This window comes from Hylobates moloch, unplaced genomic scaffold (genome assembly GCF_009828535.3).
Source record: "Hylobates moloch isolate HMO894 unplaced genomic scaffold, HMol_V3 SCAFFOLD_4, whole genome shotgun sequence".
Taxonomy (NCBI): domain Eukaryota; kingdom Metazoa; phylum Chordata; class Mammalia; order Primates; family Hylobatidae; genus Hylobates; species Hylobates moloch.
The window spans coordinates 95,958,791-95,980,841 of record NW_026652279.1 but is presented as its reverse complement, the minus strand read 5'-3'; the positions used below and the strand labels follow the sequence as shown (position 1 = coordinate 95,980,841).

Here is a 22,051-nt window from a genome sequence, read left to right as displayed (position 1 = left end):
GAGGTTGAGGTTGCAGTGAGCTGTGATCACATCACTGCACTCCAGTCTGGGCAACAGAGCAAGACCCTGTCTCCAGAAAAAGCAAACAACAACAAACAACAAGTTAGGAAAAAGACAATTCAAAAGGAAGAGATCCAAAGGATCTGAAAAGAGCTGTTAAAGATCCACACAGCAGAGGCACTGATAAGTCAAACATATGAAAAGTTGCTCAACTTCACTGGTCATGAGGGAATTACAATTTACAACAAGGAAACAGCCATTTTTTACATCATATTGCCAAAACACTAAAAAAATATAACAAGCCCAAAATATGAATTTCTTCTGGACTTAGAAATTACAGAACCTACTGATGGAGGTGAGGTTGAGGAATTGTACACAATTATAGTGAAAAATTTTTTAAACTAAATGTTTATCAATAAAGAGATTAGTTAAGAAAATTACAGTGCTTATTTTTATGAGAATAGATGAATGCTGCTAAAAGAAACAAAGCAGATTACTAATTGTTATAGTCTCCCATTTTTGTGAAATATACATCTCTGGTGGGGAAGAGAATGTTCTTTCAAGGTTTCAAGTATTATGTACTTAAAACCATGTACTTGTAGCCATGTATTATTAGTTTAATTAGGTTACTTTTAACAAATCTCACTGAGCTGAATGGTATTTTAAGTCCCTTTTCCCCAAAATTGGGGTTTAAAAACTTAATTTCTATATACTTCCTAGTTCATCACACTTTGGCTTAGCATTTCATAAGAGGTTAATGCTATTATCAGCAGATTTGATGCAGGACATTTCTTCCAGATAGTTTAAGAAAGTATTAAATACAACTAATTTAAAAGATTTTAAGTAAAAACTGCAGAAAGACTCTTAACTTGTAACATATATAATAAAGGTTTTCTTTTACCCCCTATAGCTTGTCATTTAAATTTTATTTATGATGGTGTTTTGCCTGCTTTTGTTGCTTGTAAATGAAAAACTGTGGTCAAATTTAACAAGCATTTATTCTATAGTTTCTGATTTCTATTTGATATGCTTATCAATGCTTTCCTATCCAAGATTATACGATTATCTGTATTTCCGTCTAGTTTACATTTCTAATTTTTATATATTAATATTTCCAATCATGGGATTTTAGTATATATGAATTTTCTATTGATTGGATGATTTATCCTTTCTTCATGGCCCAATATATTTTAGACTCAGGTCCAAAAGTTAATAAAATGCCAGTATTTCTAAAATAGCACCTAGGTATAATCCCATCCTTGAATAAAATCTGTCTTTTTGCTGTGCAAAATTATAGAAAGATTAACCATTAACATCAATCAATAGCAGAGAAGGGATGTTATCAAAAACCATTCAACTATCAAAAATAAACTGTCAAATAAATGCACATTCACCCAAACTCAGAAATAAGAACAAAAGGATACCTATTAATCTTGAATGGATTTTAGGCTTACATTTGAAGTAAACAGCATTAGCCAGGCCTCCGAAGTTAAAGATATAAGTCTAACATGAATACAGGAATCTAAATCTTACTTTTTAGAGCAGATACCTCATTCAAATGTAATAAACTACATTCCTCAAATATTCCATAAATTCAGACTTCACTAAATTTAAACTAGATTCTTCTATTCTCTGTATACCTTATCCCAAATAAATATTAGATAATAATACAAATCTAGAGTTTAAAAAGAGTGGTAACAATTTCAGGAAGGTTTCTTGAATGACTTCTTTTAATAGGGCCCAGCTCACCAGTGTGTCTGAAGAATGTGAATATAGTCACTTGTCAATTACCTGGGCTAACAGTAGGTGGGTGCGGGGATGGGGGAATAGGAACGGAGGATGGGACAGGTCACTTACCTCTAAAGTAAAAGTTAGAGCAAAACTAGTCAATGATACAAAATAGATTTATCACAACCTTAAAATCAAAATTCGTATCTGTAAACACATTATAAACACTCCTACACATTATCCAAAATCCAAAAAATAGTACAAGTATAATGATTTAAGAACATTAAATGTGAAATCATTTGCCAAGTCTTTTTTTTTTTAATATTAGAACAGGATGGATATGGACACAGACAGTTCCAGCTGCCTGCTCCTTTCCTTTCCCTTCACTTAATCTTCACCCACAAGACTGAATCCATCAGGGATCTACCACCACAACCACAGGAGGAGGGCTCACTTCGTCTTACCCACGTAGCCAGCCACGTCTAAAGAGCCCCATGTCAAATAAAAAAGGTAAGAGGTTAGGAATTTCCCACAAAATAGGCAGCTACTAATACGCAATTTTTTTGTTATAATTGAAACTTTCATTAATTACAATATATGGTTTGGGTTTTTTTAAACCATATTTAATTTGCAAGCCAGTTCATTCAAACCTAAATAATGAAGGGTTATTTTAGTAGTCTGGAAGCTTACGGAGAACTTTTACATAATTCAGATTTGATTCTTAGCAATCCTAGGAGATAAGACAAAGCAGGTATTATATCCATCTCACAAATGAGGAAACCCAGGCTAGACTGACAGAATGAGAACTGCATTCTAGGTCTCATGCCTCCATAGGGTCTGCCACACTTCCACAGAAAACAAATGATACAAAACTTTATCATCTGATTTATCCAGTAAAACATTAAGAATTTACAGCTTGGCCGGGTGCGGTGGCTCATGCCTGTAATCCCAGCACTTTGGGAGGCCAAGGTGGGCGGATCACGAGGTCAGGAGATTGAGACCATCCTGGCTAATATGGTGAAACCCCCTTTCTACTAAAAATACAAAAAATTAGTCGGGCGTGGTGGCACATGCCTATAGTCCCAGCTACTCGGGAGGCTGAGGCAGGAGAATCACTTGGATCTGGGAGGCGGAGGTTGCAGTGAGCTGAGATCGAGTCACTGCACTCCAGCCTGGGGTACAGAGTGAGACTCTGTCTCAAAAAAAAAAAAAAAAGGAATTTACAGCTTGAGTCAACTTTCCAGGAACATATTACATAAACTGAACTACACTTATATTTGTATTAAATGAATAGGATATCAAGTAAATTTTATTTTACATCCTTAATTTGTTCTCATTCATATGGACAGATTTTAGTCTTAATGGAATTGTTTTTTAGTGCTTCTGAAGTAAGAATTTTAGGCAGTAGTTTTGCTTCTCTACCTTGTTGTAGAATGGCATCTCCACAAATGTACATTTGATGACACACAAAGGTTGAGGGGCAGGTGGAGTTCAAAATTTGGTTGCATGGATTGGTGGGTAAAACAGGGGCTAGGGTTTTTAAAGGAATATACACCATTAAAATAAACGAAAGACATAATTTTCCACAGAAGTCGCCAAAGAATCAAACTACGTAGGCTGATAAGTGTATGACTTTAGGCTTTTATTTTTCCTGATCACTTTGCACAATTATAAAATGGATAGAAAAAGTTTTATCTTTTGTTAGGTTTCTTTGCTTAAAGATTCAGCAGCAAAAATGCAAGATTTTAAGGTTTTTTTTTTTTTTTTTTTTGAGAAGGAGTCTTGCTCTGTCGGCAGACTGGAGTGCAGTGGTGCAATCTTGGCTCACTGCAGCCTCCACCTCCTGGGTTCAAGCAATTCTCCTGCTTCAGGCTACCAAGCAGCTGGGACTACAGGTGTGCACCACTAGGCCCAGCAAATTTTTGTATTTTTAGTAGAGACGGGGTTTCCCCAGGTTGGCCAGGATGGTCTCGAGCTCTTGATCTCGTGATCTGCCCGCCTCAGCCTCCAAAAGTGCTGGGATTACAGGCGTCGGCCACCACGCCCAGACGTTTTTAGTTTCTAACTAGAAGTACGTTTTACTACTGTAGTATTTTTACCATTGACATTAGGTTGTGATATGTTTCATCTAAGAAATTATAACACTTACCTCACCATCAGGGCATATAATTGTGGTGCATTCTTCAGTCATTAACAAGCATAGTTCACAAAAAGCATGTCCATATTGAAGTTCACAATGCTGACCTATTGATGAAATTCTTAATTATTATTTTGATGATGATTATTATTATTGAGACAGGGTCTTGCTCTGTCACCCAAGCTGGAGTGTAGTGGCACCCGCTCACTGCAGCCTCCACCTCTCGGGCTCAAGTGATCCTCCTACCTCAGCCTCCCAAATAGCTGGGACTACAGGTGTGTCCCAACACACCTGGCTAATTTTACTGAAGAAATTCTATTGTGATTAAACTGCCCACAGTGTGTTCATGTTGAATGGGCAATACTGATCAAAGGGAAATTCAAAGAGGATCCTACTGTACAGGAAAAGATACCTACTACAGTTTGAAATGGCTGACTTATTGAATATAAATCAGGAGTAACCAACTACTCAGGTCAGGAGGGAGAAAAATCAAGAAGAAAAACCAAGAAGAGCTATGTAATAGCATTTGCGTTAATTCAGATAGCTATTTTGTACCTAGAATACTTTGAATCTGCCATATCTTATACAAAGTGCTCTGACACATTTTATTTGTTATTTGTAAATATCACAGTTAAGTGGGTTGGAGATGAAATAGCATTTTGGAGATTTGGTTAACTAAATGGCATAATCCAGACTCCTATCTAGTTCTGTTTCCAAGTCTAACATTCTTTCTGATTGATCATACTGCCCTCTACTACTTTATATTTCCCATCCCGTGAAGAGGTCAGGAAGGGCCAAAATGAGACACTGGCAAGACCGTGCTCTTAGAATTATTTAAGACATTGGCAAGGCCAGAAGCCAGATGCTACTATTATCACATACCCACAACTCACATTTTCACAAACTTAGCATTTATGAAAGGAAATATCGTAACTTGATTGAAAACCTAACATCATGATTAAATGCTCTAAGAATTTGAAGTTTATAATAAATAACATTTGTTTTCACTATATAATTTCAAAAGGTTGTCATTTTTAAAGTTTTGCAAGAAAACTAAAAAGGGAAAAAAACTAGATAAAAATCAGTCATCTTTTACTAGCAAAATAATTATAGAGTTCTTGCTGAATTATAATTGCATTAATTTCATTCATTCATTCATTCATTTGGAGACGGACCACATCTCGGTTCACTGCCAACTCCGCCTCCTGAGTTCATGCTATTCTCCTGCCTCGGCCTCCGGAGTAGCTGAGATTACAGGTGTGCGTCAGCATGGCTAGCTAATTTTTTTGTATTTTTAGTAGAGATGGGGTTTCACCATGTTGCCTAGGCTGGTCTTGATCTCCTGACCTCAAGTGATCCGCCCACCTTGGCCTCCCAAAGTGCTGGGACTACAGGCGTGAGCCACTGTGCTCGGCCTTGCATTAATTTTATTTTTTAAAAACTTTACAAGTTTCTTATCCAACTGAAATACCTGAAACTTGCTTACAACCATGCTATATTTTAAAACCCTATTTAACTTTCAGAGATAATATTGCCAAAGAAATAAAAACACTTAACTGTTATTATAAAATTTCTGATACTGAATAACTCAAAATAACTTGTGGTACATTACAGCTTAAAAAGCACTTTCAGGATTCTATATACATAACCACTACTTTTCCAATTTAGTTTTTCTAAGCATTACAATACTAATGTATGGAATAAGTACTCATTTTAAAAGGTTGTGTTCTAGAACTTTATTCCGTAATTTTAATTTCATTCAAAAATGGAAATTTTCTACGTAACGGTAGCAGTGATCTAAACCCCAAGTAGGAGAAACTTGGTTCTCCACTGAAATCACAACTGTTTCTGCAGAGGCTCACATCTCAGAGAGTCCATCTTGACAAGACTGAGAAAAACTGATTGAATGACCTTAACTTTGAAAATATAAACATTAATCAGTTACGCCAAGTAATACGAATTTTCAGTAGCTCCAGGAATTGAGATTCAACAACTCATCTGTACTAAGAGCACACTAAGGTATTTTAAGTTACATTAAAATAACTTGAACCTGCCGGGCGCGGTGGCTCACACCTGTAATCCCAGCACTTGGGAGGCCGAGGCGGGCGGATCACGAGGTCAGGAGATCGAGACCATCCTGGCTAACACGGTGAAACCCCGACTCTACTAAATATACAAAAAATTAGCCGGGCGTGGTGGCGGGCGCCTGTAGTCCCAGCTACTCCAGAGGCTCAGGCAGGAGAATGGCGTGAACCTGGGAGGTGGAGCTTGCAGTGGGCCGAGATCACGCCACTGCACCCCAGCCTGGGCTACAGAGCTAGACTCCGTCTCAAAGAAAAAAAATAAATAAATAACTTGAACCTGTTATCACTTGAGTAGATTGTAGCTGAACAGACCAATAATAGTGCAGTGTATTTTTTCCTTCACATATAAAGACCAACACACACACACACACACACACACACACACACCCACCCCACAAGGTGCACAAAAGAAACTATCATTTTCCAAACAGTGTTTTTGGCCAGTATGAGCCATAACGTAAAAAACAAACAAACAAACAAAAAAAACCCCACAGAAACAAAAAAATGCTAACAACAACAACAAAATCCAAAACCATTTCACAATGGTCTACTTGTTACTCCTACAACAAAAACTACACAAGAAAATCAAGTTTCGTTCCTTCTTGATGACAAAACAATGGGCTACATTTTGTCTACTTTTGCATGAATCCGCTAACCTGCCTTGTGAGGGGTAGATTAAAGCCACCGGGCCCCCATCCTCCCGACTGGAGGGTCGGTGAGGCCCGGATGGGTAAGTGGAGAAAGCCGTGAAAGGGGCAGGTGCTGCCCTAACCAACCCAAACATGGCCCTCTTGGGGGTCGGCTGCAGCTCGTGGGAGGCCTGTGACGCAGTTTCCGGTGACACCAGGATCGGATGCAGCTGACCAAACCTCACGCGCCCAGCAGCTCACCTAGCGCCCAGCAGCTCACCTGGCCCCCAGCGCTCCCTCCAGGATGCCTCCCCGCTAGGTGGGCCCTTGGGCTCCTCACCGGATGCTCTGGATACCCTCCTGCCACACCTGGTGCACTGGATTTCAGCGGCATCCCAGGGCTGACTCTTCCTCCCCAACCGCTGGTAGGAAGACCGGGAAGGCCCAGTCTTCGAAGCCTCTGCCGCCATCGCTGTCTCTTTCTTCTGGAACAACCGCCGAGTGCGTGTCCCGGCGGCCCTCGCGGCAGCGACCAATCACTGGAGGCCAGCACCTGCAGATAGCCAAACAGTGGGCCGGGAGATTAAAGCCCGCCCCCAAGCTCGCTCCCGATGCGGCTGGGGCTGTTTTCCGTTATCCTGGGAGGTACCACTCCTAGAAGGGGCGCCTTGTGGCCGTTAAGGACGGTTCGTTTTTACGTTCTACCCAAAGAGTCACCACTTTAGCGCTTTTAGTCATCACAAATTAAAATTTCGCATATTATTACTTACATTGTGAGTAACTTTATAAATAATCATTTGTATTGAAGCAATCCCCTTTCCCTATTATGTGTCAGGGCCAGAAGCCCTAAACCTGTGTGCTCCGGGCATCTAGGGCTTGGCTAATAGGAACTGGAGTGGAGAAGCTAATCAGCAGCTATCGCTGGGGTAGATTCAGTGAACGCTTTCGAATTAAGGAGTGTTCATCATTACTAACTGCTGTTGAGCCTAATAAGATACAAGGCAGCGTGCCAAGAGTGGTTGGGGATGCTAAGGATTTATGAACTAACAGGTTTCTGCTTGAGAGGTATATAACTCCATAAAAAACCCCAGTAACTTCCGCCAAAATAACTGTTACGTGCTGGATGTGTGTTAGAGACAATAAGAATTACTGCCTTCTGGGCCCGGCGCGGTGGCTCACGACTGTAATCCCAGCACTTTGGGAGGCCGAGGCAGGCAGATCACGAGGTCAGGAGATTGAGACCATCCTGACTAATATGGTGAAACCCTGTCTCTACTAAAAAAAAAAAAAATTAGCCAGACGTGGCGGCAGGCGCCTGTAGTTCCAGCTACTCGGGAGGCTGAGGCAAGAGAATGGCGTGAACCCGGGAGGCGGAGCTTGCAGTGAGCCGAGATCGTACCACTGCACTCCAGCCTGGGCGACAGAGCGAGACTCCGTCTCAAAACAAAACAAAACAAAAACAAAAACAAAAACAAAAAAGAAAGAGTTGAAGCAACTTGTCCAAGCATAGTTCACAAAAAGCAATGAAGAAATGAAGTCAGTATGGTCTACAGTGGTATGGAAAGTCTTCCTAGAGGATATAGGGTTTGCACTAGACCTTACAACCTAGGTAGTACTTAACAGGAGTAAACAAGAACTAAGGGATTCCAAGAATAAAGAACACATCAGCGAGGGAAGGTAGATGGAAGACACAGTGACTTCTTGATAATTCAAAGACCATTTAGCCAGAGTATGAGTTTCCTAAAAGTAAGCTTCTCTGGAGAGATATGTCAGGGAAGAATTTCGGAGAATCTCGAGTGTCGGGCTGAGGAGTTTGGACTTTATTCTTTAAGCAGTAGAGTGCATGAGACGTTTTGTGAGCAAGGAATGAAGTAATCTAGTAGAAAGGTGGCAGGTGTATTTCAAACAAAACACCTGGAGGTGGCAAGGTTGCCTTTTGCTGCTAAGAATAAAGCCTGCCCATATTCCTCATTTTCTTTTCTCTCTACACTGTGTGTGGGTAAATAGAAACTGTGAAGTAAGCATTTGCCCATATTCCTCATTTTCTTTTCTCTCTACACTGTGTGTGGGTAAACAGAAACTGTGAAGTAAGTATTCTGTTGAAAGGCTCACTTCTGCTCAAAAATCTTTGTAATTTATTGTCTTCGAGAGAAAAGTACTGCTTCCCTAAATTACCCTCATTCTACTACTCACCCAGTAGTTTCCACTACTAATCCGTGATGGATCTGAGTACTAATAAAGCCAATATTCTCATGTAACATGTTGACTCTTCTACAGTTTTGTATTATTCCCTATTCCCCTCATCTGGAATGCCTACTGTTCACTCTTCATCAATTCATATTCTTTTTTTTTTTTTTTTAGAAACGGAGTCTCGCTCTGTCGCCCAGGCCGGAGTGCAATGGCGAGATCTTGGCTCACTGCAACCTTGGTCTCCGGGTTCAAGCAATTTTCCTGTCTCAGCCTCCCCAGTAGCTGGGACTACAGGCGCACGCCACCACGCCCAGCTGATTTTTTGTATTTTAGTAGAGACTGGGTTTCACTGTGTTGCACAGGCTGGTCTCAAACTCCTGAGCTCAGGCAATCTGCCCACCTTAGGCCCCCCAAAGTGCTAGGATTACAGGCGTGAGCCACCACGTCCGGCCCATATTCTCCTTATCCTTCCTGGGTCAGTTTTAGAAGCACTTTCTCCTTTAAACCTTAATATTTCTCTCCATGCTTAATGCTACTCTAGCATGTAGCAAGCCTCTTTTTCCTCTATATCCAGTACAGTACAGCTGTACTGTAATTTGAATAATGACAATCTCATTGCATAGGTGTTCATCTTGGGCCATAATGTGGATATTTAATGTGGCTCTTGAGTTTCATCAGAGATGCCTTTGGTAATCCCAGAAATTGAATTAATCTTGGATAAATCAGGGCCAGTGAGAAATATACTGATAGATGATTATACCACATTTGTTCATTTCTTAGCACTTACCAAGAACCCTCAAATACAGCAGCCAGAAATGTCTTCTTAACATTCAATTTAGGTTGTTTAAATCCTTTGTTTGGAACCCTTTAATGGCTTCCTATGAATTGCAACAAAACCTTAATGGCCTTGGAGGTTTGCCCTCTGCCTGCCTCTCTACCAGTGTCTTTCTAGTGCTCTAAAATCATCTCCTAAGCAGATGAGAAATGAGATAAACAGGGCTCCCTTCTTGAGTATACAATTTTTATAAATTGCATCTGACCCACAGTGAATGTCTTTTAGAAAGTTTCACCAAAACTAAAGAGAAATTCAGAGATCAAATAGTAGCAGTAGATCAGAGAAAGAATGTAGAACTATGCAGTCACAGAGCTAACCTGCAAGCTGCCCTTAGCCCTATGCACCTGAAATCAAATCCATGGTCAAAGTTAGGTTTTTTTGTTGTTGTTAAGCATATAACATATTTATTCCCAACATAGGAGTGAGATTAATAGAATAACACCAAGCCAAAATATTAATATTCTAAGACCAAATTATTGAACAGAAACATATAACATATTTATTCCCAACATAAGAGTGAGATTAATAGAATAACACCAAGCCAAAATATTAATATTCTAAGACCAAATTATTGAACAGAAACATATAACATATTTATTCCCAACATAAGAGTGGGATTAATAGAATAACACCAAGCCAAAATTTTAATATTCTAAAACCAAATTAATCTATTGAATAGACGTATTTCAACATTTAACTAAGTTAACCCATTCAGTTACCTTCTCAAAAATATACGCAACAAAGAATTTATACTGTTTCCCATAATGGCTGTACTAATTTACATTCCTACTAACTGTATAAGGGTTCCCTTTTCTCCATATCCTTGCCAACACTTGTTATCTTTTGTCTTTTTTTAAATAATCTCCATTCTAATACCTTCTGTAATATCTCGTTGTGGTTTTAATTTGCATTTCCCTGATGATTAGTGACATTGAGCATGCTTTCATATACCTATTAGCCATTTGTATGTCATCTTTTGAGAAATGTCTATTTAGGTCCTTTGCTCACTTTTTATTTGTTTTCTTCCTACTGAGTTATGTTCCTTATGTATTTTGGATATTAACATCCTTTACCAGATGTATAGTTTGCAAATATTTTCTCCCATTCCATAGGCTCTTTACTCTGCTGTTTCCTTTGCTATGCAGAGTTTTCTATTAATAGTTTGATGTAATCCTGTTTGTCTATTTTTGCTTTTGTTGCCTGTGCTTTTGTTGTCATATCCAAAAAAATCATTGTCCAGACCAGCGATGTAGCGCTTTCCCCCTATTTTCTTCTAGCAGTTTTACAGTTTCAGGTCTTTGAAATCTTTAATCTATTTTGAGTTGAGTTTTGTATATAATGTGAGATAATGGTCTAATTTCATTCTTCTGCATGTGGATATCTAGTTTTCCTAGCATTGGAATGACTTTTAAAAGGTATTCATTCTCTGTTAACATTTCTTTCTGGAAAACTTTTATTACTTGTATTTATATTCACATTCTTTCAAGTTTATTTTCCCCGTTGGATAATGTGACTAGGCCCTTTTTATCATAATCATTTTTCTCAGATATCCAGTTAACATACATTTTGTTTTACTCTTTAAGATTCTCAATCACTACATCTTGTGTATATGTGTATGCATCTCTGTGTAAAACTAAGACTATGTATATATTTTTTGAGATGGAGTCTTGCTCTGCCGCCCAGGCTGGAGTACAGTGGCGTGATCTCAGCTTGCTGCAACCTCTGCCTCCTGGGTTCAAACAATTCTCCTGCCTCAGCCTCCCAAATAGCTGGGATTGCAGGCGCGCTCCCCACGCCTGGTAATTTTTTGTATTTTTAGTAGAGAAGGGGTTTCACCATGTTGGCCAGGCTGGTCTTGAACTCCTGACCTCAGGTTATCCACCCGCCTCAGCCTCCCAAAGTGCTAGGATTACAAGTGTGAGCCACTGCGCCTGGCTGCGACCACATTTATTCTTATAGAAACCAATCTTGGGTCTGAGACACAATGACTTTACAGTCTCCTAAAGTTTTGTTATTGTTTTCTTTTTAACTTGGTAGTAGGAAATTCTTATCTCTCCCTCTCTCATTCCTTCACTCCCTTCCTTTTTTTCTTTCTTTGCTTAAATTACATTTTTGATAGGCTTCTGAGATTTCTGCCCACTCTGCAATCATTTTTGACTAGAGATAGTCCTATGATACATCTTTCTGAGAAAGTTTACCCTGCTGTTTAAATTTCTAGAGATGACAACTACACCATCTTGTGATAGCTTTAGAAACTCTTGCTTCCTTCACCCTTATTTTGACCATTTCTTGATTCCTCTGTTTAACTAATTTTTGAATGTGCATATTGGAGGCATAATACCTTGAGGGTTCTGAAAATAAATTATGTATGTGGTTAGCAATTTATTTTGGTCCAGAAGGAACTACTGCAGTTACTACGTCTTGGTTCCATTTGCTACATTAACATATTTTATGTCCCAAAGGAATTTTTAAATTGTGTTTGTGAGTTATGCTACCAACAATGTAATATTAGCTTTTCTCCCAGCTTAGTTTTCCCCATGAGAAGTATTCACTCAAGTTACAATCTTGACCTCTTCTGTCTCCATAACTCCAGAGATGTATGTCATGTGTCCTCACATTCATGGGCAATCCAGATCTCTTTTCATTCCAGAGCTACTCAGCTACTCAATTCTAATTTAGAATGTGTTTTTTTTTGTGTCTTTGTTTTTTGGAGACAGAGTCTTGCTCTGTTGCCAGGCTGGAGTGCAGTGGCGCGATCTCGGTTCACTGCAACCTCTGCTGCCCAGGTTCAAGTGATTCCCCTGGCTCAGCTTCCCGAGTAAGTAGCTGGGACTACAGGTGCACACGACCACGCCCGGCTAATTTTTTGTATTTTAGCAGAGACGGGGTTTCACGATGTTGGCCAGGATGGTCTTGGATCTCCTGACCTTGGATCTGCCCACCTCAGCCTCCCGAAGTGCTGGGATTACAGGCATGAGCCACCGCGCCGGGCCGAATGTAAGTTGTTTTTGATAGTGGACATCTATCAACTCTGACTTCTATTTCTTTTTTATTTTGCCTAGTCATGGTAAAGATGCTTACTCCAAAAATCAACCTTTTCTTCTTTGGCTCACAGAACTCAGAGATACAATATACAAATACCATATGCAATGGTACTAAAATTTAATGGTTAATCCCTGGTAGCTCACTTAAAAAGGGCTATCACTTCTTCAGCCTTTGTGCTTTTATTGGGTGAGATTCAGGTTATTAAGTGCTCTGAGACAAACTGATCTCCTTCTGTATCAGCTCCCAATTAGAACCTTCTTCTTACACCAGTCATAGATGTCATATCTATGGTGTATCTATTTTTAAAATATATGTTTTTCAGATATCCTCATCACTATTACAGAAGTTATTAGTCATGATGTCTATCATCATAAAAAGGGTTTATATTATGGCATGATAACGCATGGAACAATTGATTATAAAATAAATATGGTAAAAATTTGAGGTGGGTGGTCAGAGACCAGGGGAATCAATAAAGAATAAAGGGCAGATGGAAAGGGGCAAAGAATGGGGAATGAAATGATCTTCCTGGAAAGTTTTATCAATCCGTTTCACACTGCTATAAAGAAATACCTGAAACTGGGTAATTTACAAATAAAAGAGGTTTAATTGGCTCATGGTTCTGCAGGCTTTACAGAAAGCATAGTGGCATCTTCCGGGGAGGCCTCAGGCAACTTACCATCATGGTGGAAAATAAGGGGAAGCTGGTGTGTCTTACATGGTGGGAGCAGAAGGAAGATCTCATGAGAACACTATCAGGAGACAGCACCAAAGGGGTGGTGCTAAACCATTCATGAAGGATCCACCCCCATGATCCAATCACCTGCACCAGCCCCCACCTCCAACATTGGGGATTACAATTTGACATGAGATTTGGGTGGGGGCACCAATCAAAACCATATAAAAAGTGAAACATCAGAGCAGGAGGGGATGTTTTGTGTTCACAGAACTGCCCAAGTGGAGAAGAGGAAATACAGAAAGCATTATGTCATTCAAAATTTTGTATATTTTGAAAACATTTATAGAAATACTGAATATATAACAAAATATCCCCTAAAATATTTCTGCTCACAGATTTTTCCAACTATTATATGTTCTTTATACTTAAGAATATTGTCGGCCGGGCACAGTGGTTCACACCTGTAATCTCAGCACTTTGGGAAGCCGAGGCCGGCGGATTGCCTGAGATCAGGAGTTTGAGACCAGCCTGGCTAACATGGTGAAACCCTGTCTCTATTAAAAATACAAAAATTAGCCGGGCATGGCGGCACACACCTGTAGTCCCACCTACTCAGGAGGCTGAGGCAGGAGACTCACTTCAATCCGGGAGGTGGAGGTTGCAGTGAGCCAAGAACACGCCACTGCACTCCAGCCTGGGTGACAGAGTGAAACTCCGTCTCAAGAAAAAAAAAGAATATTGTCCTGGCAGAGTCCTGAATATGATTGTATGCTTATCAAGTACAGTAGAATTTCAGCATGGGATTTGTAGTTAGGAAGAATAAAGTGCAGATGGGGAGGGATGAAAGGTGTGAATCAAGGACCATTCTGTATTTCTTTTACTTCCTTTTTTCCTAGAATCTAACACAGAAGATATAAATTCACCTTTTCATTGTGGAACGAGGCTTTCATCTTGTTCTGGAACATGGCAGCAATCATTTTCCAGTTAGATCTAAATGATTGAATTGCAAGGTGAACTGTCTTGGTGGCTAATTCATCTTCCCTCACCTCCAGCACCCTCTTTTCCCAAGATCAAGCCATGTTCTTTTGTAAGGAACTGTATCTACTATCAAGTGGCCTGGAAATTAAGAGATCCAGTGTGTCTTCCAAGTCCTTGTTTCTATTTGGTATCATGATGTCTTTCACTGCTACCTCACTGATCTGTTTTCCAAGGCTATACAAAGGAGGACTGCAAAAATGAAGGGAATGGCAGAACAGTGTTACATATGGGGGAAGGCTTCGGTCGATTTTAAGTTATTCAGGAAATAGTTTTCTAGCTAATGGGTTGTCAAATTATTTGCATCAGAACCTTTTATCTGGTTGATAGCTTTTAGGTGAGCTCTGTACTGACTAGCAATGGAAAGGGAACAGATGCCACAAGGACCTGCTTTAAAACCAACACCAACCTCCAGAAGTGGATCTGAGTGGTTTGATTTATGCCCAGGACATACCCAAGCCTGGAGAAAGTAAGTTCAAAGGAGGACAAAAATGTATGTAAACTAAGTAATAAAGAAAAAAAAACCCAACAGAATTCAAGCTATACATTTTCTGGATTCACTATGACTTCCGCAGACACAGAAAACAAAACGAAGAAGAATTATGATCAATTTATTTGATCAGCTCAAGAAACTATATTTTTTCATGTAGTCAAATTTTAATATTTATTTTAGCAGACAATATGTGAGTAATTTCTTCTACTAATCATTGCTGCTATTTATAAAGTTTATGCTTAATATTTGATGTTTTATATATTCATATATTACTTTTTGGCACTTACTGAAAATGTCACCAGTTAGCTAATAATGTCTGCCAGAAAATCTTCCATATTTTATGACATTATTTTATAAAAGGTAAAATAGGTATTTACATGTGACTTTACCAATCAAAAGCATTATATCAAATGTGTAGATTCATGAAATGAGTTAAGCTACTAAAGAGAGAAGACATTTAATGCCAGTAATTAATTCAATATGCAGAAAATGACTAAATTCCACAACTATTTACAACATTAAAATAATGTAAATTGTTACTTGTAAGTAATAGCAAAACATGTCGAATAATGGTGATTTCAAATGTGTTTGCTTTACATACTATTTTAACTAGGAATGACTTTACCTATAACTAAAATATGACTTCTGAAGGTGAAACAACATAATTATCTAAACCTATATAGCAATACTATAAAGCAATATTAGATCCATGAATAAAGGAATTTGGCTCCTTATGGGCATTTTTTTTTATGACCTGTAGGAATACCTTATAAAGTAACCTAGAAAGAAAAATGTGATTTAATTCAATTGCATTTGACAATTAATAGAACACCTTGTCCAAAGTCTAGGCAGATAATTTCAGAGACAAAACTTTTCATAAAACCAAACCTAATCCTTTGCAAAAACTTTCAGAAATAAAAAGCAAGTATTTTCCAAAACTCTATCAGTGTGAATTTAACATAAAAGAGCTTAACTAGGTTTCAAGATACAGAGCCAGAAGGATCACTGATGTAATCCAGTATGGAATTTATTACATACTTATATGTTCTTGATTAATCTATTTAAGGGTTTTCCCATATACATATTATAAAATATTGAACAATTCATATGTTCCAATCAGTGTGAATAAGCTACCAATTTTGAAAAATTTGTAATCATGGTGAGACAAACTCTTAACTACTGCTAGTGGCAATACCTATTGGTGTAATCCTTTTTGAGAGTAAGCTGACAAAACATTTAAAAAGACAGCCATGTTCATTCCCACTAATTCAGTAATTTCAGCTTTGAGAATACTTCCACAGGAAATGATCAAAAGCCAAACAAACAAAAATGAAAACTATAACTGTTTATTGTTAATAAAACAGAAAATAGGAAGTAATTTAAATCCATACCAATCTGTAACTGGCTTAGGAGATCACAGTATATCAATTTAAGAAACACAGCAGTCAAGTGGAAAAGGACAAATATAGATATTATATATCTAAATAGGAAAATGTATGTGATATATAACTGAAAACAGCATAATACTGAATTATATGTAGTTCTCAGCATATGCAAAAACTAGAATGTAATTATGTAATGATATAAATTATATATGGGAAAAAAAGATTCAATAATGCAATCTTTTTTTTTTTTTTTTTAAGACAGGGTCTCACTCTGTCACCCAGTTTGGAGTGCGGTGCTGCCATCATGGCTTACTGTTGCCTGGACCTCCAGGGCTCAAGCTATTCTCCTGCCTCAGCCTCCCAAGTAGCTGAGGCTATAGGCACAGGCCACCACACCTGGCTAATTTTATTTTATTTTATTTCTGCAGAGATGGTGGCTCACCATGTTGTCCAGGCTAGTCTCAAACCCTGGTCTCAAACGATCTGCCCAGCCTCGGCCTCCCAAAGTGCTGGGACTACAGGTCTGAGCCACCATGCCTGGCAGCAATCTTTATTGAATAATACAATCGTGGGTAGGAACAGGGAGGACTGTTTTTACTCCAAGAATCATATAACGTTGTGGTGGGAGATGCATACTTGTCTCCTCAGACCGTCTTCTGATTGCATACCACCTTTGTGCAAAGCAGAAGGTCCTGAAAGAAAATGAAACAGAAGCACAGAGAGATGCAGAGGCAAGAAACAGAGAGGTGCTGCTTGCCTTTCTAAAGGTGTTCTGATTCTTTACTTGTGATACCTGGTCTGCACGTCTACTCCTGGGGTCTGTGAAAAAAACAAAAGCAAAAACAATACTCCTATGTCCTTATTGTAAATTCCTTTAGTTTGTCTTAGACCAGTTTGAACTGGATTAAACCAAGAACCAAAACTAAGACAGTTTTTATTTTATTTTATTTTATTTTATTTTATTTTATTTTATTTTATTTATTTTATTTTTGAGACAGTCTCGTTCTGTCGCCCAGGCTGGAGTGCAATGGTGAGATCTTGGCTCACTGCAACCTCCGCCCCCTGGGTTCAAGTGATTCTCCTGCCTCAGCCTCCCGAGTACCTGAGATTACAGACACCAGCCACCACGCCCAGCTAATTTTTGTATTTTTAGTAGAGACGGGGTTTCACCAGATTGACCAGGCTTGTCTCAAACTCCTGACCTCAGGTGAGCCACCCGCCTCGGGCTCCCAAAGTGCTGGGATTATAGGCGTGAGCCACCGCTCCCGGCCAGTTTTCATATTTCTATCAATCTTTAACTTGCATTTTTTAAAAGAATCTGTACTCCACTGTACTCCAGCATGTGCGACAGAGCAAGACTCCATCTCAAAAAAAAAAAAACAAACATTTTTAATGGGGACAAGATCCTCTATATTGATTTCACTATCTACTAAAGAGCCACAGTGACCTAAGAAATTCCATGTACAACACAATCCACAATCTTTTGCTCCACAAATGACCCTTCTACTCTAGCTTAATTGGTCTTATTACCCACAGATATTCTCAGACCCATCTCAGGCCTAGAATTGCCTCCATCTCCTCTCTCTTCCTCAACTCCTTGCCTTTCTTCCAGGCAAGCACAGTTCGTGGACTGAGTCAGTCCCAACGTCCCTAGCCATCAGGTAGGGTTCCCCCCTGCCTCCCCAAGCACTAACTGGCTTTCCTGCCCTTTGAGCACCAAACTATTCAGCACTGAAGTGTCTCTTTTAATACAGGTCACGTATGATGCTAGATTGTTTATTAAGTACCAGGAGGCCACGTGTTTCCAGAGCCAAACACAGCATCCCACACTTAGGTTCTCAATAAATAGAAGAACTTTTAGTTCATTTCTTCAGTTACATCCCCTATTCTTCTTTTTTTTTTTTTTTTTTGGAGGGGGGGTCCCCCTGTCGCCCAGGCTGGAGTGCAGTGGCGCGATCTCGGCTCAATGCAAGCTCCGCCTCCCGGGTTCACGCCATTCTCCTGCCTCAGCCTCTCCGAGTAGCTGGGACTACAGGCGCCCGCCACCACGCCCGGCTAATTTTTTGTATTTTTAGTAGAGACAGGGTTTCACCGTGGTCTCGATCTCCTGACCTCATGATCTGCCTGCCTCGGCCTCCCAAAGTGCTGGGATTACAAGCGTGAGCCACCGCGCCCGGCCACATCCCCTATTCTTCTTCACCTGAAAATTTAAAAAGGGATCACAAATATTAGTCATCTGATGTATGATGCTTCAGAAGTTCTATTTTGCCAGAATCTTCTTTTTTAGCATCAACATTGTAATTATCTTTTCAATTAGATTAGAAAGTCTGATTGGAGGGCCCCTTATATCATCAGCCACATCCCCTATCCCTGACACTCATTAAAGAAAGAAATGTCCCTTTCAGATTTGACGTGCATGCACAGAACTTCTTGCCCAAGGAGAAGAACATATCTGGGCAGTGTCCTGGGCGAGGGGGAGTAGCATGAGATGATGGGGGCTAACGAGGGAGGGTGGGAGGACAGAAGCCAGATCAAGTAGGGCCAGGCAGGCCACGCCGAAGATTCTGGAAATGGGAAATGGCTAAAGGTCTAAGCAGGGAACTAACAATCCAACTTACATTTAAGACTACTCTGGCTGTCATCTGGAGCAGGGGTCCCCCATCCCTGGACCAATATCGTCCCCGGCCTGTTAAGAACCTGGCGGCACAGCAGGAGCGAGCATTACCACCTGAGCTCCACCTCCTGTAGGATCAGCGGCTTCCATCCACAGTGCAGGATGAGGCAGCCACAGCCTCGGTGGGCCATCTGTGTTCCTCCAAATGACATCCTTTAATTATCTTGATGGCCAAAGAACATTCCTTTGTGTATATATATTAGAGTTTCTTGATCCCTTCATCTGTGGATGGGCAGGAGATAAAGCTTTTTGGAGTCCACATGCCTGAGATCATGCAGAGTGGGACTTGCTCCACCAGGCTCATTTTCTTGGAGCTAATGTCCTCTGGGTTTCTACATGTGGCTGCGGATGACAGGATTTCCCGAAGCTTTATGGCTGAAGCATATTCTGTGTGTATCTGTATGGCAGTTTCTCTATCCCTTCAGCTGTGGATGGACAGGGCTGCTGTACATGTGGCCTGTGCCAATGGCCATGTGGAAGTGGGGACTCTCCTGGTGAACTGAAAATGCCACATTGACATTGGTGATAAACAAAATGGGATGCCTTTGAGGAGGCTGTACATTGCCAGGAAGAGATTTGTGGCATCGTTCTGCTGGAACGTGAATGTCTACAGCAACTCTGCTCTCCACTATGCTGTCCTATAATGAGAGTACATTCCTGGTAGAAAAACTACTTTCCCGTGATACGGATATTGAAGTGCTGAACAATGATGGAAACACACCACTTTTACTTGCCGCAGTTTGCAAAAGACAGCAAATGCTGGAATTTTTAGTGAAGAAACAGGCAAATGTACATGCTGTTGATAGGTTGAGAGGAACAGCCTTCACGCCTGCTGTACATTATGGCTCGTTAGGTATAGTCGGCATTCTTCAACAAAATATTACTGTCTTTATTCAAGATATGTATGGACAGACAGCAAACAATTATGCTATTTCTGGTGTTTTGACTAGCATTCAACAACAAATTTTGCAACATAAAAAAAAAGATACTTGAAAATGGTCTTCAAAATGACAATCCAGAACCATCAAAGAATGCAAGTTTGAAAAAAGGAGGAGCAAGTGCAGAAGATTCAGGGAGTTCTGACGAATCTGCATTCAGTATTTTCAAAGAACTGTGTGTTGATTCATGTAGTAAACTAGATGATGAAGACTTGACTTTTACTACCAAGCAGTATATCCCTGAGACTGCTTCAGAGTCTTTACTTGAACCTTCATATAAAAAAGAAAAAAAATATGGTAAAAGGAGAAGGGCCTCCTGTAAAACATCTTTCCTTGAAGCCTACCACTGAAATGGAAGAGTCTGTTGTGAAGAATGCAGAAAAAGAAAGGATGTATAAAAACATCCAGAGCAGAGCAAGACTTAGAAGTGACTTCAGAGGAAGAACAAGAAAGGCCTGAGAAAAGTTAAAATAAATAACCACAGGTTGAAGGAGGAAGAAGCACAAAAGTAAAAAAATATATATATATATACAAGTATCAGAAAACCTATATAATAGTACATCTGCTGACGATGATGATGGATCAATGCAACAAAATCAAGGTGCAAAAACTTATCATCAGCAATTTCCCAGGAAGGAGAAGGACGAGTATGATAGGCCTGCAAAGAAAGCGTCAAAAGAAAAAGGTCAAAAAGCGAACACATTTTAAGGATGGCCTTGATGACTTAATTTGGCCATCTGAACAATACAAAATTCTCTGAGAGAACTTCTTGTCTCATGGAGTTTACTTTTTAGGGTATTGAATTTAATTCCAGCTTTAGAAAGTTGTTCAGTAACTCATTGTTATCTTTTACCTCAAAAAAAAAAAAAAAAAAAAAAAAAAGTGTGCCAAAGGACCTAAGCCAAACACAGCATCAGATAAAGGAAAGTGAGACTATGTAGAGGAGCGGATATCTCAACTACAACATGAAAATCTGTAGCTTGAACAGCAACTAGATGCTGCTCACAAGAAAGAGGATAATGAACAAATAGTAATTAATATCCAAGGCTGCTGTTTCGAGAGTGAAAAAAGTCTGCTAGAAGAGAAAAATAAAGAATTAATCAATGAATGCAATCATTTAAAAGACTGTTTCGGTATAAAAACCAGAAATCAGAAGGAGAAGTAAGTATCAAGAAAAATAAATATTTTCAAGCTTCTGGAGAGAAAATTTAAATATTTGGTTATGGCTACATGTTGAACCTAGTTGAATATAAAAATAAGTAGATGAAAAAGATGTTTACCATACTGTATAATTCCATTTACATGAAACATCTGGAATAGACAAATGTATAGAGACAGAAAGTAGATTAATGTTTGCATAGGGCTGGGGCTGGAAACGTGTAGTGACTGCTAATGGGCACGAGGCATCTTCTTGGAGTGATGAAAATGTTCTAAAGTTGGACTGTAGTGATGGTTGCATGACTCAGTAAATTTACTAATAATCTTTGAACTGTATGTTAAAACAGATAAATTCTATAGTATATAAATCATGTTTCAACAAAGCTGTTTTAATAAAAAACCAAAAGCCAAAACTAAACAAACAAAAAGGAATGTTAAAGAAATCTCTGACAGGCCACAGTGTGCCATCAAAATTATATGACATGAATTATAAATTATATATTTTTAATTTTATTTTTTTCTGAACTAGAGATAATCTAAAGAAAAAAATTTAATGAGAATTTTCACACCAGAGCAAACCCAGAAATGATAAGCCAGTGAAAATGAGCTTAAGGCAGAGTCCCTTATGAAAAACAGAGCAACTGGCCATGCGTGGTGACTCACGCCTGTAATCCCAGCACTTCGGGAGGCCACGGCAGGTGGATCACTCGAGGTCAGGAGTTTGAGACCAGCCTGACCAACATGGCGAAACCCCATCTCTACTAAAAATACAAAAAAATTAGCTGGGCGTGGTGTCGCATGGCTGTAGTCCTAGCTACTCGGGAGCCTGAGGCACAAGAATCGTTTGAACCTGGACAGCAGAGGTTGCAGTGAGCCAACATCGCACCACTGCACTTCAGCCTGGGCGAAAGAGAGAGACTCCATCTCAATAAAAAACGAAACAAAACAAAACAAAAAAGAGCAATTAATAACAAACTGGAGGTCCAGCATTTCCTCTCATCCTTTTGTCTGGCCATTGACTTTTGGGTTCTCAATAATGGA

At 39.5% G+C, this 22,051-nt stretch overlaps 1 protein-coding gene across 5 annotated transcripts in view; it reads right to left on the bottom strand.

The window, feature by feature from the left end:
- RNF17 (ring finger protein 17) overlaps nucleotides 1-20,121 on the bottom strand; it is a 136,301-nt gene extending 116,180 nt beyond the window's left edge. For 3 of the 5 annotated variants that reach the window (XM_058437756.1, XM_058437757.1, XM_058437759.1), the window contains exons 1-2: nucleotides 6,919-7,126; nucleotides 3,878-3,972 (exon numbers count right to left, since the gene is read on the bottom strand). In XM_058437756.1, coding sequence (XP_058293739.1) covers nucleotides 3,878-3,972; nucleotides 6,919-7,048 — 225 coding nt within the window. In that variant the 5' untranslated portion in view covers nucleotides 7,049-7,126. Of the gene's footprint in view, nucleotides 1-3,877; nucleotides 3,973-6,605; nucleotides 6,666-6,918; nucleotides 7,132-18,858 lie in introns of those variants that run through there. The other 2 variants (XM_058437755.1, XM_058437758.1) reach the window with 2 other exon arrangements.
- Between the last annotated feature and the right edge of the window lie 1,930 nt (nucleotides 20,122-22,051).